This window comes from Pongo pygmaeus, chromosome Y (assembly GCF_028885625.2).
Source record: "Pongo pygmaeus isolate AG05252 chromosome Y, NHGRI_mPonPyg2-v2.0_pri, whole genome shotgun sequence".
Classification (NCBI taxonomy): Eukaryota; Metazoa; Chordata; class Mammalia; order Primates; family Hominidae; genus Pongo; species Pongo pygmaeus.
In genome coordinates this window covers 49,030,001-49,051,355 of record NC_072397.2, presented here as the reverse complement: position 1 = coordinate 49,051,355, position 21,355 = coordinate 49,030,001, and the positions used below count along the sequence as shown (strand labels likewise).

The 21,355-nt window shown below is 38.3% G+C and overlaps 1 protein-coding gene across 15 annotated transcripts in view; it reads right to left on the bottom strand.

The window, feature by feature from the left end:
- Positions 1–21,355, bottom strand: part of LOC129025664 (zinc finger protein 717-like) — a 76,540-nt gene that overhangs the window by 12,381 nt on the left and 42,804 nt on the right. For 5 of the 15 annotated variants that reach the window (XR_010125586.1, XR_010125587.1, XR_010125588.1 and 2 more), the window contains 3 exons: positions 20,104–20,261; positions 5,075–5,167; positions 3,017–3,216 (listed from right to left, as the gene is read on the bottom strand). Coding sequence is in view for 9 of the 15 variants with exons in the window: in XM_063660983.1 (XP_063517053.1) it covers positions 1,524–2,717 (1,194 nt within the window). In the remaining 6 variants the exon portion in view is untranslated. Of the gene's footprint in view, positions 1–19; positions 3,217–5,074; positions 5,168–20,103; positions 20,852–20,886 lie in introns of those variants that run through there. The other 10 variants (XM_063660983.1, XM_063660984.1, XM_063660982.1 and 7 more) reach the window with 8 other exon arrangements.

Below are 21,355 nucleotides of genomic sequence, written 5' to 3'. Positions count from 1 at the left end.
TAAAGGAGTAAGCCAAGGATAGACAATCAGTTCAATGTTTTTATTTTTAATTTTTGTTGGGACATAGTAGGTGTATGTAATTCCTTCAGTCTTAAAGCAGTCACCTTTTCCCACCTATGGCTCCCAAGGCCATCATAGGGGTCATCAGTACTTCAGTACCACAGGATCTGAGAAAATGTGGAAGGCTTTATGTCACTCTGTGTGAGAGCCAGGCCCGTAAGGATCATCACTCACATACTTTTTTTTTTTTTTTTTTTGAGATGGAGTGTTGCTCTGTCACCCAGGCTGGAGTGCAATGGGACGATTTCAGCTCACTGCAACCTCTGCCTCCTGGGTTCACACCATTCTCCCGCCTCAGCCTCCAGAGTAGCTGGGATTACAGGTGCACACCACCATGACTGGCTATTAATTTTTATATTTTTTAGTAGAAACAGGGTTTCACGATGTTGGTCAGGCTGGTCTCAAACTCCTGACCTCGTGATCTGCCCACCTCAGCCTCCCAAAGTGCTGGGATTACAATCGTGAGCTACTGCGCCTGGCTACTTGCATACATATTCTACTACAGAGCTGTTATATAATGCACCCACAATAACAGGGGGCTGAGAAATGTAGTCTGTGTGTCCAACAGATAAAAGGGTGAATTTTGTAGAACACACAGCCAGTCTCTGACACACAGGATTTCTCTCTTGTGTGAATTCCCTAATACCTGCTGAGGTGTTACTTCAGACAAAAGGATTTTGCACACTCATTACACTCTTTTTTTTTTTGAGATTGGAGACTCACTTTGTCACTGGAGCGCAGTGGCGTGATCTTGGCTCACTGCAATCTCCGCCTCCCAGGTTCATGCCATTCTCCTGCCTCAGCCTCCTAAGTAGCAGGGGCTACAGGCACCCACCACCATGCCCAGCTAATTTTTTTGTATTTTTATTAGAGACACGGTTTCACCATCTTAGCCAGGATGGTCTCGATCTCCTGACCTCATGATCCACCCACCTTGGCCTCCCAAAGAGCTGGGATTACAGGCATGAGCCACTGCGCCCAGCCCACATTCATTATACTCTTAAGCTTTCTCCCTTGTATGAATTTCTTGATGCCTCCTGAAGTCTGACTTCTACTAAAAGCTGTTTCCAACACTCATACAGTCATAGGGCTTTCCTTGTGTGACTTCTCTGATGGACAGTAAGGCTTGACTTGTGACTGAAGGATTTCTCACACTGGTTACATACACAGGGTTTATTTCCGGTATGCATCCACTGATATGCTGTAGGATTTCATTTGCTAATATGGCTTTTCACACCTTCAGTATGTTAACAGGCCTCTTCACCTGAGTGAGTTCTGTAATGTACAGTGAGCGCTGACTTCTGGTAGAAAGCCTGTCTACATTCTTTGCATTCATATGGTTTCTCACCTGTGTGAGTTCTCTCATGTCTATTGAGGGTTGACTTCTGGCAAAAGCTTTTCCCACATTCTTTACACTGATATGGTTTCTCCCCTGTGTGTATTCTTTCATGTATCATGAGGGATTACTTCTGGTAGAATGTTTTCCCACATTCATTACATTCATGGGATTTCTTCCCTGTGTGAATTCTTTCATGTACAGTGAGGGCTGACTTCTGGAAGAAGGTTTCCCTACATCCATTACATTTATAAGGCTTCTGTCCCATGTGAGTTTTCTGATGCCTGCTGTAGTTCGCCCTCTGATGAAAGGTTTTTCCACATTCGTTACAAACATAGGGTTTTTCTCCTGTGTGAGTTCTCTGATGCATAGTGAGCACTGTCTTCTGGTAGAAGGATTTTCCACATTCACTACATTTGTAGGGTTTCTCCCATATGTGAGTACTCTGATACATCCTCAGGTTTGACTTCTGGCTAAAAGTTCTCCCACATTCATTACACTCATAGGGTTTTTCCCCTGTGTGAGTACCCTGATGCATCCTGAGATTTGACTTCTGGCTAAAGGTTTTTCCACATTTATTACATTCATATGGTTTCTCACCTGAGTGAGTTCTTTGATGTATAATGAGAACTGAATTCAGGCAAAATGTTTTTCCACATTCATTACATTCATAGGGTTTTTCCCCTGTGTGAGTTCTCTGATATACAGAAAGTTTTGACTTCTGAGCAAAAGTTTTCCTGCATTCTTTACATTCATATGGGTTCTCAGCTGTGTGAGTTCTCTGATGTACCGTGAGGGCTGACTTATGGTAGAAAGTTTTCCTACATTCTTTACATTCATATGGTTTCTCATCTGTGTGAATTCTCTGATGTACAGTGAGGACTGACTTCTGATAAAAAGTTTCCCTACATTCATTACATTTACATGGTTTCTCTCCTGTGTGAATTCTCTGATGTACATTGAGGGCTGACCTCTGGTAGAAGGTTTTCCCAAATTCCATACATTCATAGGGTTTTTCTCCTGTGTGTATTCGGTGATGATAAATAATGGCTGACATTTGGCAGAAGGTTTCCCCACATTCATGACACTCATAGGGCTTTTCTCCTGTGTGGATTCTCTGATGAACAATTAGATTTGACTTCTGACAGAAGGATTTCTCACATTTGGTACATGCAAAGGGTTTCTCCTGTGTATGTGTTCTCTGATGATTTGCAAGATATGATTTCCTAATGAAGGATTTCTCACATTGTATACATTTATAGGGTTTGTCTCCTGTGTGTATTTTCTGATGTTTGGTAAGTTTAGACTTTTTACTGAACATTTTCCCACATACATTACATTCAACATTTATCTTCTGGGAAGAGAGTGCTGACTTATCACAGGATTTCCCATATTCATTATAAGTACATGCAGTCTCTCTACCATGACCCTTCTCTGCCTCAGTGCTGAAAGCTTTCCTTGTCCACTATATTCAAAAAGCTGCTGTCCCATATGAATCTTGTTATGGTGACTAAGATACTCATGACACATGAGAGATTTCCCAGTTATACTTCAATCATCAAGTTTTCCTCCTGCCTGCATTTCATAAGGCTCAATAGAGATAAATATGTTCTGACTTACATTTAACTCCTCAGCCCTCATTCCTGAATAGCTTGCGTTATTTACCATCATATTTGGAATACGGTTTAAGCTCAAATTAAGTATTTTTCCTAATTCAACTGTTTCCTCAGTTGATGTTTTGCTGTTGGTGATTGCAACCTGCCATATATGTCTCTGATGAACTTCCTGGCTTCTTTCAATTATGTCAACTGTCTGGACATCTGAAATGAAAAAACAAAACAAAACAAAGCGAAACAAAAATCCATGAACCACACGTAAGCATTTGTTATGGAATGCTTATGTAAAGACTCAATGAAGTTACTTTCTCTCCTAGTGGCATAAGGTTCTTTAAAAATCAATAATCAGTACTGGTTTTATAAGCACATGGCTGTTCCTACTAACTTAATATAAGAAATTACATTAATAGATTTTCTAATGTGAAATCATGTCTTTCACTGTTTTTTGTTTCATCAAAAATATTTGGTAAAAAATATTCACCTACACCTAGTTGTAATTTTCACCTAAGTGCTTATCACCTGCCAACTGTTTTCTCTATTGTTTTTCTCCATTTCATTCTTGTAACAACAGGAGGTAACTTGTGCTGCTATTTTTCTCATTCTGCCTTGAAGATGATAAGGTATTCCTGGATCAGCTACCTGCAGGTGCCCATGATGGCCACGTGTCTTCAGGACCAGATTTTATACCAGTGTTTCTTTAGTTTTCATGCTTCCCTGGGAATGTCTATAGGCGTCTGGGCATTTTTCAAATACAAAGTCTCTCCTCCAAACTATGAAGACTGCTTCTTTCAAATTTCTAATTTAAACTGACTTGCTTCACTTCTCAGAACTGTAATAGGTACATGAAGTGTCACTCCACCACTGTGGGCATACCCTCCCTGCTGGTCCTAAGGATTCAGTTCTGGAACTCGGGTGGTGTTCACCATCTTTGAAAAGTCATTTATGGGTTCCTTCCGAGATGAACAGCCCTGATATTCTCCCCCCAATTTCCTGGCGCATCCATCCCTGCTTCATAATTCAATGCCTCTGAAGGCTTTTATTTTGTATGTTCAAGTTTCAGCTGTCTCCTAGTTTCAGAGAAAAATGGGGTCTCTTGTACACTTCTCACTGTCTACTGCCAAACAGAAATCTCAGCCCTTCAACATCAAACTTTTGCTTCAATAGGCTTTGGAATCCAGAACCTCCTGGTTCTCTTCCAAAGTCCAGACCTATCCTGTTCCATGCTCTTATGCTGGGTCTTCCTCACTGTAAGGATTTCTGGTGTCATTATAAAAAAAGCCTCACTCTTAGATTGCTCTTATTTTTTGTTCAACTCCCTAGGTGACCTCCTCTATAATTATGATTCTAAACACCAGCTGTGACTTACCAATTTTTTAGTTGGTATCTCCAATTGTGATGTCCACTCTTACATATATATTTATATTCACCTACTATGTGCCATAATTGGAAAAGAGTGAAATTGAACAGGAGCTATGCCAAAGTTAGCAATGCCTCTGACACTGCATTGTCTTAACATCTTTCCTAAATTATATCTTTTTTTCTCACTCTGGTTAAATATTCCACATGGTTCTTTTACAACTACTTAACATATATTATTTTGTTTTTCTCTTATCACAATGTACACTGTATGAAAAAGACATTATTTTGATCATTGCTGTTATAAATGCAAGTATAAAGTTACCACGGCGTACAAGCTCCTCAATTGAGATGTGTTGAAAGAATAAATGGATGTATGAATAAATGTCTGGGGGAAGAAAGCAGTCCATGAAAATGGAGGAAAAGAAGACAACTGAGAAAATGAACAGCAAAGAAAAATGTCTAAGAAGAGCAAGGTAGGGACTAGATTGAGGAAATATTTTTAAATATTCAGCAAAGTAAAATTCAGGGATATATGCATGAAAGCCCTCCTTGGAGACGATATAATTCACATGTTTGATGCACAAAGACCAGCTGTCTTCAGGTATGGGACTTGGGAGAAAAACTGGTGAAAACAAGTCAACAATGCAGATATCTGCTGGGCTTTGCTCTTCCTGGCTTCCCTGCCCAGGATGCAGTGACCAACCTGAGAGACACTGATTCACCCATTCTTCTCCTAACCATGGCTCTGCTCCTTGCTCCAACTTGAAGATCACCTCAGGTTTGGTAACGCAATGGCCTGGTAATGGGAAATAATGGAGGACTTAGCCAAACTGCAAAGTAAGGTCCTTTTCCGAATGACAACAGCTCGGTTTCAGAAGCTGGATAATGAAAGAGCCTATCTGAATCTTTCGTTAGAGAGGGTTGACACATTCTTCACATGGAATAGCATTAAACCTTATAAATGTGGGGCTGGGCGCAGTGGTTCACACCTGTAGTCCCAGCACTTTGGGAGGCCGAGGTAGGTGGATCATGAGGTCAGGAGATCGAGACCATCGTGGCTAACACAGTCAAACCCCGTCTCTACTAAAAATACAAAAAATTAGCTGGGCATGGTGATGGACAACTGTAGTCCCAGCTACTCTGGAGGCTGAGGAAGGAGAATGGCATGAACCCAGGAGGCGGAGCTTGCAGTGAGCTGAGATTGTGCCACTGCACTCCAGCCTGGGTGATGGAGTGAGACTCCATCTCAATAAAAAAAAAGAAACCTTATAAATGCTTCCTATATCTACCAACGTGGAAGTAAGTGCTGCTTCTGGGGGTTACTGGGAAGCTTCACTCACTCAATGATACCAGGCTGCTGTAGGTCTCCAGCATCATGTCCCTGTACAGGGTCCTCTGAGCATCATCCAGGTCCTGCCACTCCTCCCAGGTGAAGTGCATGGCTACCTCCTCAAAGGACCCCAACCCCTGTAATAGCACATTCTCCTCAAGTCATCAGCCCAGGGTCACAAGAATAGGAATGTCAGAGTTCATTCTTCTGTAGCTGCATGTCTCTTATGTGTATCTTACATAAACTGTAGCTTCTCTGTACTCTATATGGAGAAAGAACAAGCACAGTAGAAGTATCCTGCCACTATAATGTTTTGTTAATAAAATAGATTACAGAGTTTACCTTGTAGATGTAGAATCATCCTTATTGTGAAAGATAAAAGTAGGAATAAAATTCTGCTGTAATCTGGTATGATGACAAAAATTATAAATACATACCTGGAACAATATGATAGATGAACTAGTAGAGACATAAGTTTAATGTTGACTGCAGTAAGAAAAGAGAAAATATAGTTCTATATTGTATTAGAAGGTTGCACTTCGTTGAAAAACCAAAGATGCTTAGTACTTCCATGTGAACTGTGTGTTCTCACGACTATGAGGCAACACCGGAGCCTAGTCATAAGGACAGGAAGAACACATACCACATTAACGGAACTGCACCCAGCATGCTGTCTAGGTGAATGACCCTGGGCTGTGATGAGAGAGAACACAACACTGAAGGAACTGATTATGGAGTGAGTCTGCACGTAAATATCTGACCTAACTCCAAACCTTATTTTTAAATTATTTATAAATTAAAATAATGTACCCAAGCATCTGAACATTTCCTTCCTCATGCCCAATGACTGCTTGTGTCCACCCTAGGGTGAACACTCCTATTTCCCTAACCACCTGGTATAAATAATGTGTAAATCTGTGTAACATTTACACTCATTTGTGAGTGTAATGTGTGTAATACATACCTGTAAGAACAAGTATGTTACATAACCAAATATGCATTTTAACAGTCACCCAGAGGGAGAATGGGTAAGGACTTTGGGGAGACTCAGAGGAGAAGAAAATAGAGTAATAGATGATCACATTCATCCTATCACAGAGCAGTAAGAATACAGAACAGGGAAGTAACCCTTAAAAAGGAAAAGGGGAAAAGAAAAAGAATTTGGTGCTAATTTGCTGTGCAGAGGGTAAAGTGGGGAGTTTCACTTCCAGATGATGCAGAATCATGTCTAGTGAGGTACTGGTACTGCAAATTTAGAAAATTAAAAATATGATTACCAGAAGTGACACAGACTTAGATCATATTGGAAACATCTGAGGTACTGTACGTGGGGATGTCCAACTAGCAACTGGGTATACAATTCGAGTTCAGAAAAGATATCTAAGCAGAAGATAAATATGTGGAAAGTATCAGAATTTGTAAGGTACTTGTAGTCATCACAGTTTAAGAGATTGAAAGAAAAAAGTAACAAATGCAGAATCTACAGAAACACTGACAAAGAGAAACTTTCTAAGACTATTCTACAAATAAAGCTCAGTGTTAATAAGTATACTAATGTAATCATATTCATAGTTCTATAAAGAAAAATTCAATTTTGCACATAGACATACACAAGGTACTTTTAGAACCACATTCCAGGTTTCCATTTCTGCATGTAAGAAGCTTGAAAGTCATCATTCCATCTTAACAACAAACGAAAAGCAGAAGAAATGGAAAAATCAGCAACTCTTCTTGGATCTGTAAGGGAGGGAGAACAAAGGACAATCCACTGCCCCAGGATTCGAGATATAGACAGGGAAAAAGAAGAACAGAGATTCACTAGCAAAAACCACCATGGGAACCAGTGCAGGAGTAGGAAATTCTGAATTGTAACTGACAAATTGCGAGAGGTTCAGTGTGAACAACTCCAAAAGTTAAAAACTCTGGGGGGACCCAGTCATAGGGGTGACTCCACAGTATTGTGAAATTTACCTCTAGGAGCTTAAACAGGCTCCTACAGTAAATATTGGAGGTAACTCCCCTCCTGCTTCCACCTGCCCTCCTGCTTCCACCTGCAGGCAGGAGCGGAAAAGGCAAATCATTCTGAAATATGAAAGAGCACTGCATTGTTTCTTACCAGGCCTACGCTGGGGAGAGACTACTTCACCAGAGTCCAGGCCTGCCCTCAAAGAAACTACTTCACCAAAGCCCAGGCCTGCCCTCGGGAGAGACTACTTCACCACAGCCAAGGCCTGCCCTGGGTAGAGACTACTTCACCAGAGCCCAGGCCTGCCCTGGGGAGAGACTACTTCACCAGAGCCCAGGCCTGCCCTCGAAGAAACTACTTAACCAGAGCCCAGGCCTGCCCTGGGGAGAGACTACTTCACCAGAGCCCAGGCCTGCCCTCGGGAGAGACTACTTCACCAGAGCCCAGGCCTGCCCTCAGGAGAGACTACTTCATCAGAGCCAAGGCCTGCCCTGGGTAGAGACTACTTCACCAGAGCCGGGCCTGCCTTCAGAGAAACTACTTAACCAGAGCCTAGCCTGGTGTGCTATTGACAGCTTCAACGACCTAGGTGAAGGGAAACACCCAACTCCAACCCACTCTAGCCATCGTGTCCCACCTAAAATAGAAGGAAAAAAAAAGAGCAACATTTGTGAAGTTCACAGTTCAAAAGGAAGAAGAGCTCATGAAAAGAATAAGCCCTATTGATGGGACTACAGCCCACTTTGGCTATGGTCTACAAGTTTTTGTCCCCCAAAATCATTATTTGGAAGCCTGACCCCTAATTTTACTGCAAGATTTGGAAGATACAAATTCAAGTGATTGCCAAGGTTGGACTATTGGGAGATACCTGTTTTGATGACAAACACTGAGACCACACAATCAACCAGGCCAAAGTTATCTAGAAAAATGAGCTCACACACGGAAAAGTTTGGAACCTAGCTGTTCCTACTGTGTTTTCCAAAACTTAGTGATGTCTGCCTTATAGGTCTCATGCTGCTCTCAAGTACACACATGGTAATCCTTTCGTTTAAGTAGAGACACTCCCAGCACCAAACTCACCCCAGAGAAAAGGGCCACCCAGACCATCCTGCTGCTGGATCTCACTCTGTCACCCAGGATGGAGTATAGTGGCAAAATCATAGACCACTGTAACCTCATGGGCTCAAGTAAATCCTCCCTCTTCAGCCTCCTGGGTAGCTAGGACTACAGAAGTGTACCACTATCCCAGCTAATTTTTTGGTTGTTGTTTTGTAGACATGAGGTCTCACTGTGTTACCCAGGCTGGTCTTGAACTCCTGGCCTAAGGCAGTCTTTTTCCCTCAGCCTCCCAAAGTGTTGGGATTGAAGACATGACCTACAGTGTGCAACTATATAACACTTTCTATATTCACTTATATTTCTATGAACATTTAGGTTGTTTTAATATCTTGCCATAATTCATTTTCAATTTACTTTTGTGTATGGTGTAAAATATGGGTCCAATTTTTTGCAGGTAGATAACCAGATTTACTGAAGAGTTTGTTTTCTTGTGTGTATTTGTATGTATTTGTTGAAAATTAGTTCACTCAGGCCAGGTTGACTGATATATTTCTGACCTCTCTATTCTGTTCCATTGGTCTATGTGTCTGTTTTTATGCTAGTATCATTCTGTTTTGATGACTACAGCTTTGGTAGGTAGTTTAAAATCAGGAATTATAATGCCTCCAGCTTTGCCTTTTTACTCAAAATTGCTTTACTCTTTCATGATTCTAAACGAGAATTTTTTTCTATTTTTGTGAAATATGCTGTTGAAATTTTGATAGAGACTGATTTGAATCTGTATATCACTTTGGGCAGTATGGATGTTTAAACAAACCTTTTTCAGGAACACAACATATTTTTGTTTTATTTGTGTCTCCTATAATTGCTTTCATTAATATTTTACAGTTTTTGATGTACAGATCCTTCACTTTCTTGGTTATATTTATTCCTAAATACTTTGACATTTGTTAAATGGATTTATTTCTGGATTTTTGTCAGACATATTGTTAGGGTACAGAAATGCAAGTGGTACTTTTGGTACATTGATACAATATCCTGAAATGTTACTTAATTAGTTTATTAGTTCAAAAAGTTATTTGGTGTAATGAGGAGCACAATGGACTGTCATTACACATTAAATGATAGCTTACGTTAGTATATCACAGTGCCCCAAAATGTGATCTGCTGTATTTTTGCTGTTACAAAGTCAGTCGCATTTTTTAGTCCTAGTATTTTTTCTTCTAAAATATTTTTGTCTGTCATTTGCTAATAATGTGTATCCTCTGCTTACTGTTCAATTGTGCTACCCATTTATCTTCAAGCCCAGTTAGTCCAACTTTCTAATAAAATTTCTAACAATGGTATGTTCATTTATTGTAAACCTAAATAGTAAATTTGTATGATAGTTTTACAGTTACCAAATAGGATTTAAAACATGTCAATCTGTCACTACTAATGAATCTCTGGGTTCCTAATTTTAAACTCTTATGTATCATGTCTATTAAATATGTACGTACAATGGCTTAGAATCATGCCTAACATATCGTATGCACTAAGTATCAATCAAACCAATTTTTAAAATTATCGTCTTCATACTATTAAAAATGATTTAGAGAGAAGAAAAAGATACAGGTCATATACCTGGATCTACATAAAGGAAGAGCAGTAAAGAAACAATAAATGAGGGTATCTTAACCAATCTACATATTATTGTGTACAAATATATACAATTACATACACATGCATGATTATGTGTGCTTATATATAGTTGAAATGAATGATGACAGTGACACAAGGGACAGGAAGATGGAAAAGAAAAATGATGTTAGAAGACAGTCACACTATTTGTGAAGTGGTATAGTATTATTTGAAACTGGACTTGTAAGTGCATATTGAAACCCTAGGGCAACTAGTATAAAAAGTTTAAAAATATACAGCTATAAAGAAAATACATGCTAAGAAAGAAGAGAAAATGGAATCATAAAATGTTCAGTTAACATCACAAAAGGCAGAAAGAGTGGAAGACAAAACAATATGGGAATAATAACAATAACAAATATGGCAGATATTAATTCAACTATATCAATAATCACTTTGAATGTCAATCATCCAAATGCACCAATTAAAACAGATTGTCAGAGTGGATCAAAATACAAGACCCAACTATATGTTGTCTACAAGAAGCCCATTTTAAATATAAAACCACACATTAATTAAAAGTAAATAGAGAAAAATATACAATGCTAACAATAATCAAAAGAAAGCAGGAGTGGCCAGGTGTGGTGGCTCATGCCTGTAATCCCAACACTTTGGGAGGCTGAGGTGGGTGGATCACTTGAGGTCAGGAGTTCGAAACCTGTCTGGCCAACATGGTGAAACCCCATCTGTATTAAAAAAAAAAAGTACAAAAATTATCTGGACATGGTGACAGGCACCTGTAATCCCAACTACTTGGGAGGGTGAGGCAGGAGAATCGCTTGAACCCAGGAGGCAGAGGTTGCAGTGAGCTGAGATTGCACCATTGCACTCCAGCCTGGGCAACAAGAGTGAAATTCAGTCTCAAAAAAAAAAAGAGTAACTACATTTCACACAAAGTAGACTTCAAAGAAAGAAAGTTATCATGGATAAAGAATGGTACTTCATCATGACATAGCAGTTAACCCTCCAAAAAGATGACAATCCTTAATGTCCATGCACCTGACAGCAGATTGTCAAACGACATGAGGCAAAAACAGAACTAGAAGGAGAAATAGATGGATCCACTGTCACAATTTGAGACATCAGCACCCTCCATCAGAAACAGATCTAGCAGGCAGAAATTAGTAACAATATAGTTGAATTCAATATCAATATACATCAACTGGATACTGACAGAGCAGGAGCACCCGTCACCTCAGACAAACACTACCACTTTAAGTTCCAGCTCCCTTCTTAGCCTCATGAATTTCAAGGAAATCACTTCTCTTCTAACTACAAGCAGCCAGAAAGAGCAGACAGTAAAACACCGATAAGACAGCTTGGGCCCAGACGGAGGTGGGGAGAAAGTCTCTTGGGTAAAGTTTAACTGCCAAACTTCACCCGCATACAATAGGCCCAGTAAAATAGTGGGCCTTAGTAAGCACATTCCTTTCCCTGCAGGTGCACTAAGATAGAAAAGCTAAAAGCAGACTCAGGGGACATGCCTGCAGCTGCAGAAAGATGTATGGGGACAGACACACAACTCTCCCTCCCAGATAAGCGCAACACAGACACAGAAGCAGTCCAAGCCTTAATCAACTCTCCCACCCTGAATCCTTAAAAACTCTTAGTCTGTAAGAGAGTGTGCCTCTGACCTCACTTGGCCAGAAGGCGTCTCTCAGGTTTGTTTTCTCTAAAATAAATCTGTCTTAACTGGCAAGACACCTTTCATGTTTCTCTCCTCTTTCTTTAATTCTTACAAATACAATTCTATTTATAGACTTCATCCAACAACAGTAAAATATACATTCTTTTTAGGCTCAATAATCACCAAGATATATCACATTGTGGACCATAAAATACCCTTTAACCAATTTAAAATAACAAATCTTGCCATTTGCACTCTTAGACCACAATGAAATCAAACTTAAAATTAGCAATAGACAGAGAAGTGGAAAATCTCTAAATACAGTAAAATAAAAGGACCTCTTCTAAATAATGAATGGATCAAAGAAGAAATCTCAAGAGAAATTAATATTTTATTTTATTATTTATATATATTTTTAGAGACAGGGTCTCACTGTCTCCAAGGCTGGAGTGCAGTGGTATGATCAAAGCTCACTGCAGGCTTGAACTCCTGGGCTTAAGCAATCCTCTCACCTCAGCCTCACAAGTGGCTGAAAATACAGGCACATATCTCCCTGCTAACTTTTTAAAATTTTCTTGTAGAGACAGGGTCTTGCTATAGCTGCTCAAGCTGGTCTCAAACTCCTGACCTCAAGTAATCTTCCTGCCTTGGCCTCCCAAATCTCAGCCTCCCTGGCTGAGATTACAAGTGTGAGCCACGCCTAGCCTAATAAGTATTTTCACTAAATAAGAATGAAAATAAAAACACAACTTATCAAAATTTGTAGAATACAGCAAAAGCATGGCTTAGAAGAAAATTTATGGCATCAAATGCATATGTTAGAAAATAAGAATGATATAAAATAAAGGAAAAAATGAGCAGATTAAACTCAAAGTAAGAAGAAAATAAATTATTGCAGAAATCAATGAAATTGAAAACAGAAAAATCAAGAGAATATTATTAATGACAAAGCTGGTTCTTTTAAAAGGTCAATAAAATTAAAAACCCTATAGCCAGGCTAAGAAAAAAAAGACAGAAACTAATAATATCAGAAATGAAAGAGGGGTTACCACCACACATCCTGTGGACATTAAACAGATAATAAGGAAATACTATCAACAACTCTGTGCACACATCTGATCATCTAGTTCAAATGGATCACTTCCTTGACAGACACAATTTACTGAAACTCACACAAGAAGAAACACACAATCCGAATAACCTATTATTTTAATAACCTTCAAAACAGAAAGTACCTGACCCAGATATATTCACTGATAAATTGACCAAATATTTCAGGAAGAAATTATACCCATTTCCCATAATCTATTTCAGAGGATAGAGGCTGCTGAAATACTTCCTAGTTCATTATGTGAGGCCAGCATTATTCCAATGACATTTCAAAATAGAAAATCACAGACCATGATCTCCCATGAAAATATATACAAAAATCCTCAAAAACACTAGCACATCAAATCCAACAATATATAGAAAGAATCATACACCATCGCCAAGTGGGATTTGTTCTGGAGATACCAGGCTGGTTCAACATTTGCAAATCAATTAATGTAATTCATTACATCAAGAGACTGAAAAGGAAAAATCACATGATCAAGCTAAGAGGGGAACTTCCTGAAATTAATAAAGAATATCTACAGAAAACTACAGGGAACATCATACTTAATAATGAGAAACTCAAAGCTTTTCCACAATATCAGGAGGAAGAAAAGGATGTACTCTCTCATCACCCCTTTCAATATCATACTGAAAATACTAGCTAAAGCAATTAGGCAAGAAAACACAATTAAAGGCATACAGCTTGGGAAGGAATAAATAAAACTTTGTTCACAGATGACAGGATTGTCTATACAGAAAATCTAAAAAATTAAAAAAAAAAAGAAAAAAGAAAAAAGACCAAACCGAAAAAAAAAAACCCTCCTGGAACTGAAAAGCAAGATTACAGAATACAAGGTTAAAAGAGAAAGTCAATCACTTTCTAATGCACTAGCAACAACCAAGTGCAATTTGCTATGAAAACACAGTACTGCTTATATTTAGCACCCAAAAGATGAAATACTTATGTATAAATTTAACAAATGTAACAGGATCTATATGAGGAATACTATAAAACCTTAATAAATAAAATAAAAGTAAACCTGATTCTAAAGTTCACATGGAGAAGCAAAAGACCAAGAATAGTCAATTACTGAAGCACAAAGTTGGAAGACAAACACTACCTAACTTTAAGTCTTATTCATTAATCAAAATGCTGTGGTATTACCCAAAAGTAGGCAAACATAACAATGGAACAGGATAAAGAGCCCAGAAATACACCCACCTAAATACACCAAACTGATACAATAAAGCAAAGTTGCTGTTTTCAACAAATGGCATGGGGACAGCTAGAAATCCACATTTAAAAAAACAAAAAACCAGAATCTAGACATAGCTCTTATGCCATCACAAAAATTAACTCAAAATGAATCATAGACTTCAATGTAAAATACAAAAGTATAAAACTGTAGAAAATAACAAAGGAAAAAACCTAGACAATCCTGGGAAAGGAAATGACTTTTTAGATATAATAACAATGTCAAGATCCATTTTAAAATGATTCATAAACAAGACTTCATTAAAATTGAAAACTTCTGTTCTGCAAAAGCCAATGTCACAAAAATGAGAAGAAAAGCCACAGATTTGGAGGAAATATCTGCAAAAGACACATCTGAGAAAGAGAATGTTCTACAAAACATAGGATAGACTGTTACACAAAACATCTGAGAAAGAGACTGTTCTACAAAACGTCTGATAAAGAGACTGTTACTCAAAACATCTGAGAAAGAGACTGTTATACAAAACATCTGATAGAGACTGTTACACAAAACATCTGAGAAAGAGACTGTTCTACAAAACATCTGAGAAAGAGACTGTTACACAAAACATCTGAGAGACTGTTACACAAAACATCTGAGAGACTGTTAATACCAAACATCTGATAAAGAGACTTACACAAAACATCTGAGAAAGAGACTGTTATACAAAACATCTGATAAAGAGACTGTTACACAAAACATCTGATAAAGAGACCATTACACAAAACATCTGATAAAGAGACTGTTACACAAAACATGAGAAAGAGACTGTTCTACAAAACATCTGAGAAAGAGACTGTTACACAAAACATCTGAGAAAGAGACTGTTTTACAAAACATCTGAGAAAGAGACTGTTACACAAAACATCTGAGACTGTTAATACAAAGCATCTGATAAAGAGACTGTTACACAAGACATCTGAGAAAGAGACTGTTATACAAAACATCTGATAAAGAGACTGTTACACAAAACATCTGATAAAGAGACTGTTACACAAAACATCTGAGAGACTGTTTACACAAAACATCTGAGAAAGAGACTGTTACACAAAACATCTGAGAAAGAGACTGTTCTACAAAACATCTGAGAAAGAGACTTTTAAACAAAACATCTGATAAAGAGACCATTACACAAAACATCTGATAAAGAGACTGTTCTACAAAATATCTGATAAAGAGACTGTTATGCAAAACACTCCAAAGACTCTAAAAATTCACATCTGATAAAGAGACTGTTATGCAAAACACTCCAAAGAGTCTTAAAACTCACATCTGATAAAGAAACTGTTATGCAAAACATTCCAAAAACTCTTAAAACTCACATCTGATAAAGAGACTGTTATGCAAAACATTCCAAAAACTCTTAAAACTCACATCTGATATAGAGACTGTTATGCAAAACATTCCAAAAACTCTTAAAACTCTACAGTAAGAAAACCACCTAATAAAATAGACCAAAGACCTTAACAGATACCTCACCAATGATGAGAAACATATAGGAAATAAATATATAAAATAATGCATTATCTTGTGTAACATTAAGATAACATATTAAAATAATGAGATACCACTACATACCTAGTAGAATGGCCAAAATTGGGAGCACTGACAACAACTGACAGTGAGAATGCACAGCAACCAGAACTCTCATTCAGATTGTGGAAATGCAAAATGGTACAGTCACTCAGTTGGAGGACAATTTGGTTGTTCTTACAAAAGTAAACATATTCTTACCATATGATCCAGCAACTGCACCCCTTGGTATTTACGCAAAGGAGGTGAAAATAAATGCTAGCATAAAAACCTGTAAACAGGGATTTATAGCAGCTTTATTCAAAAATAACTAAAATTTGGAAGCAACCAAGGTGCCCTTCAGTAAGTGAATGGATAAACTATGGTACACACAATGGAACATAATTCAGCACTAAAAAGAAATGGGCTATCTTGTCCTCAAAAGATGAGGAAACTTAAATGCATATTACTAAGTAAAAGAAGGCAGTCTGAAAAGGCTGCTTACTATACAACTGCAACTATGTAACATTCTGCAAAATGATGGAGATGGTTTGCAGGGTTAAGGGGATGATATGTAATAAACAGGAAGAGCAGGGATGACTTTTAGAACAAAGTGTTCTGTGAGGTACTATAAGGCTGGATACATGTCATTATACATTTACTCAAACCCATAGCATGTAAAACCACAAGAGTAAACCCTAATGTAAACTATGGCCTTTGGACAACTATGATGTCTCAATGTTGGTTCCTCATTTTAACAAAGGTACTACTATGGTGAGGGGAGGAGTTGAAAAGAGTGAAGGCTACATATATATGTGGATCAGGCTATATGGGAAATCTATGTACTTCTTAATTCTGCTGTGAAATTAAAACTGCCTTAATAAAGTATATTTATTTTTAAAAAGAATCTAACCATCTAAAAACGTTTTTAATAATAAAAATTAAATGAATATTAAAAACCACTTCCCCATTTGTAATAAGAACTCTCAATAATAATGAATGCATAAAGAAAATGTGGTCTATACATGCAATGAAATATTACTCAGCCTTAAAAAGGAAGAAAACCTTGCCATCTGCAAAAACATGCACATACCAGAAAGATATTGTGCTAAGACATAAGCCAAACAGGAACAAAGTATTATATAATCCCATCTGCAATAGTCTACATGTATGTATTCCCCTCAAATTCCTATGTTGAAATCTAATAACCAAGGTGATAGTATTAGAAGGTGAGGCCTCAGGGGAGTGATGAGGTGAGGGCTCTTCCCTCTCGAATGGACACGGAGTGCATTCATTCTCTGCCACTCTTTTGCCTTCCACCATGTAAGGATGCAGGAAGAAGTCTCTCACCAGGCACCAGATGACAGAACCTTGATCTTGGACTTCCCAGCCTTCAGAACTGTTAAGAATAAATTTCTGTTCTTTATTAATTTCCAAGTCTGAAGTATGTTGTTGTTCCAGCACAAATGAAGCCATGCTTCCTGTACAGCCTGTGGAACTCCATGTATATAAAAATGTAAAACAGTTAAACTTACAAAAGCCTAGAGCTGAATCATGGTTACCAAGGGCTGATGGGGAAGGGTAACTGGGGAGGTATTGGTCACAGAGTATAAGTTTTAGTTATGCAATGAGTAAGTTCTAAATATCGAATCTACAGATCAAAGCATATAGTTAATATGGAATTGCATACTTAAAAATGTGTTAAGAGGATGGTATTGTTTCGATTTGTTTACTTGCCCAAATCTCATGTCAAATTGTAAGCCTCAAGGCTGGCTGGAGGAGGGGCCTGGTGGGAGGGGACTGGATCAGGGGGCAGACTTGCCCCTTGCTGTTCTTGTGTTAGTAAATTTTCATGAGATCTGGTTGTTAAAAGTGTACACCACCTTCCCCTTCACCACCCACTTCCTCCTGCTCCAGACACATAGGACGTGCCTGCTTCCCCTTCATCTTACACCATAACTGTAAGTTTCCTGAGGCCTCCCCAGCCATGCTTCCTGTACAGCCTGTGGAACTGTGAGTCAATTAAACCTCTTTTCTTTATAAATTACCCAGTCCCAGGTAGTTTTTTATAGCAATGGGAGAACGGACTTATACAGAGAATAGATCTTATGTCAAATGGTTATATCCCAAAAGGGGCAGGGAGCAGGGGGAGAAACTCGTGGAGGCAAAGGTTGTTTATCGCACTGTTTGTGGTGACGGTTCCATGGGTGAATACTTATCTCTACAGGTAGGTATATTTTGCATGTGGAAGGAATGTAAATAATTTGTAGCCCGAGGGAAAACTGTGTTTTATTAAAGACTGCTACAGATTCTCACTATTCCTCTTATTGAGAGGTAGAAGCTAATTAGTCTCTAATCTAATACCGTGTGTAAAGGAAGAGAGAAGGATGTAATTTTATTTTGGATTTGTTAAGCTTGAGGTGCCTTCCGGACAGCTACAAAGAATCATTCAATGGAGAGTTGAACCTGTGGTCTAGAGCAGTGATCCCCAACCTTTTTGGCACCAGGTTTTGTGAAAGACAATTTTTCCATATACCAGGGTGTGAGGGGGGATGGTTTTGGGATGAAGCTATTAATCAGGCATTAGATTCTCATAAGGAGCAGGCAACCTAGATCCCTCACATGCATAGTTCACAATAGGGTTCCTGCTCCTATGAGAATTTAATGCTGTCATTCATCTGAGAGGAGGCAGAGTGCAGGCAGTAATGCTTGCTTGCCTGCCACTCATCTGCCGTGCAGCCCAGTTCCTCACAGGCCACAGACTGGACCGGTCCATGGCCTGGAGGTTGGGGATCCCTGGTCTAAAGTCTGGAGAAGTCCATGCTGGAGAGAAACACAACTGCTACACCACAGAAAGCAGAACTGGTAAAAAACGAAGAACCAACAACAAAAAATGAACTGCACAGTGGGACGGATAGGGAATTGGATGAAACAACTGGATAAGCTATGTAAAGGAGAAGTAGAAGAATTCAGGAAAAAAAGACAAGCAGCATCAGTGAGATCATGATAGAAACTAACACAGAAGAATTTCCAGGAGAAGATAATGAACAATAATTTGAAATGCAGGAGTCCCCCCTTATCCATGGGGGATACATTCCAGGTCCCCTAGCAGATCCCTGAAACTGTTTATAGTAACAAACCTTATATACACTATGTTTTTTCTTATATATACATACCCTTGACAGTTTAATTTATAAATTAGGCACAGTATGATATTAACAACAATAAAATGGAACAATTATAACAACATACTATATTAAAAGTTATAGGAATGTGGTCTCTCAAAATATCTTATTCTACTGCATTCAACATATTCAAAATATCAAAATATTCAAGATAGTCAAAATATCTTATTGTCTCTTCTGTCTGCAGTTGACTACGGGGAACTGAAACCACAGAAAGCAAAACTGTGGATAAGGGGGATTACTGTACGGCACAAGATTCAAGTAAGGCAGACTACAGAACAGCCATTGGGGTTGCATATAATTTAGGTTAATGGTGAGCATTAGAATAAACCAATTAAGACTACACTGAATGAAAATGCAAGTGAGCAGTGGAAATATTTGTCAGAAAATACAATTGTGAAAAATCTGCTACAAATTCTCCATGTACAGATGAATTGACAGAAACGTATGGGGGGTTAGTTAAGGACCTGTGGTCAACTCAATCCTCCAGATGTTCTAAGTTTTAGCCATGAATCAAGTAGGGCCTTCCAAAAGCCATCTGGGACTGCACTGTTTCAGCAACTCCAGAAAAACCTCATTACGGGAGTTATGCTTTAGCACTAAGTGACTGCTTCTACCACAAAATGCTAAAAGTGTTTATTTCCAGGTTGGCAGTAAAGAAAAACTTTTCACTACACCATTTCTGTGACCAATGCAGTCAGTGTTCCAGACTTTGGTGAGAGCAAGTCTTCCTGTCCCATGAGAATGCAGCATGCACTCCTTCCAGGTTCCATTCCAATCATGTAACAAATGTGACTGCCTTTTTGTTGCAGCATCAGAAAGACCAGAGACACATTTGTACTCAAGTTCCATGGCTTATAACCTGCATATGTCTACATGCCAGCATTATTTTATTTATGTGCATTTCCTTTAACCTGAATTTTACTTATTTCTATTTTTTCATTTTAATCCATGGGTGGACTCCATAAAGGCAAAAAATACAATGTAAAACAAAGTGAGGAATATATAAACAAATGACTCACCAGAGATTTATTCATCGTTTGTTGATCGTGGAAATGCACAGAGCACTCTGGAAGCATAGCTGGGAGAACAGTCGAATGGAGTGGGTTAAGCAGAGAACCGATGTGGCTTGGTCCTAGATTCTCTTGCCCAAAACGCTCTACACAATAGCTGGAAAAGACTAAAACAGCAACAAAACCTCCCTGTGACAGAACAGTCATTCATGCCTCAATAAGGGACAACAAATATCCCACTGAAGATGTACCCACAAGAACATTAATTAGTAGAGATACATACAATTTATTTTGGGATTAATGAAAACATGTATTACCTACTGATTAAGAGACAATTAATTTATCCAAAGAAACAACGTAATAATTTAAACCAAAGAAATATACATTTAGTCTTCAATGAAATTAATATTGTAGAAATATAATTCAGCTGCATTATCTATTTCACTACTAATATGGAGATTCTACATGATTCCATATAGGTGTTTCCACTAGAATACATCTTGCTTTTATACCTTCGCATCATTGAAAGGATTCATGTTTTATATATCTATGCATCATTGAAAGGATGCATCATTTATATACCTAAGCATCACTGAAAGGATGCATCTTTTATATACCTACGCATCATTGAAAGGATGCATCTTTTATATATCTACGCATCATTGAAAGGATGTATGTTTTATTTACCTAAGCATCACTGAAAGGATGCATCTTTTATATATCTACGCATCATTGAAAGGATGCATCTTTTATATACCTAAGCATCACTGAAAGGATGCATCTTTTATATACCTACTCATCATTGAAAGGATGCATTTTTTATATACCTAAGCATCATTGAAAGAATGCATCTTGCAACCCAACATTTCTTGCCCACAATTATATAGGGGGAAAAATGTACATATTGTATATTTCTTGGGATATACTGTTTTAGTAATGTTTCCTAGTGACAAGTCTCCCTGTATCTAAGACCTCATAGAGTGTGCTCTCATAATGAATGGGGCTCTGCCATTTGACTTGCTTTGGCCAATGGGACATAGAAAATATGATGAAAATATATGTTGGAAAAGTACTTTCCCACTGTTGCTTGCCTTCTTGGACAAGTGTCAGCATGAACCACCAGACATGTGAGTGAAGGCACCAGATGACTAAAGCCTCATTTGTGATCCAGACAACATTAGCAAAGGAAATGCCCAGGTGAACACACGCCAAAATGTGAATCAACAGAACTTCTATCAAATAAAGCGGTCACTTCTTTTTA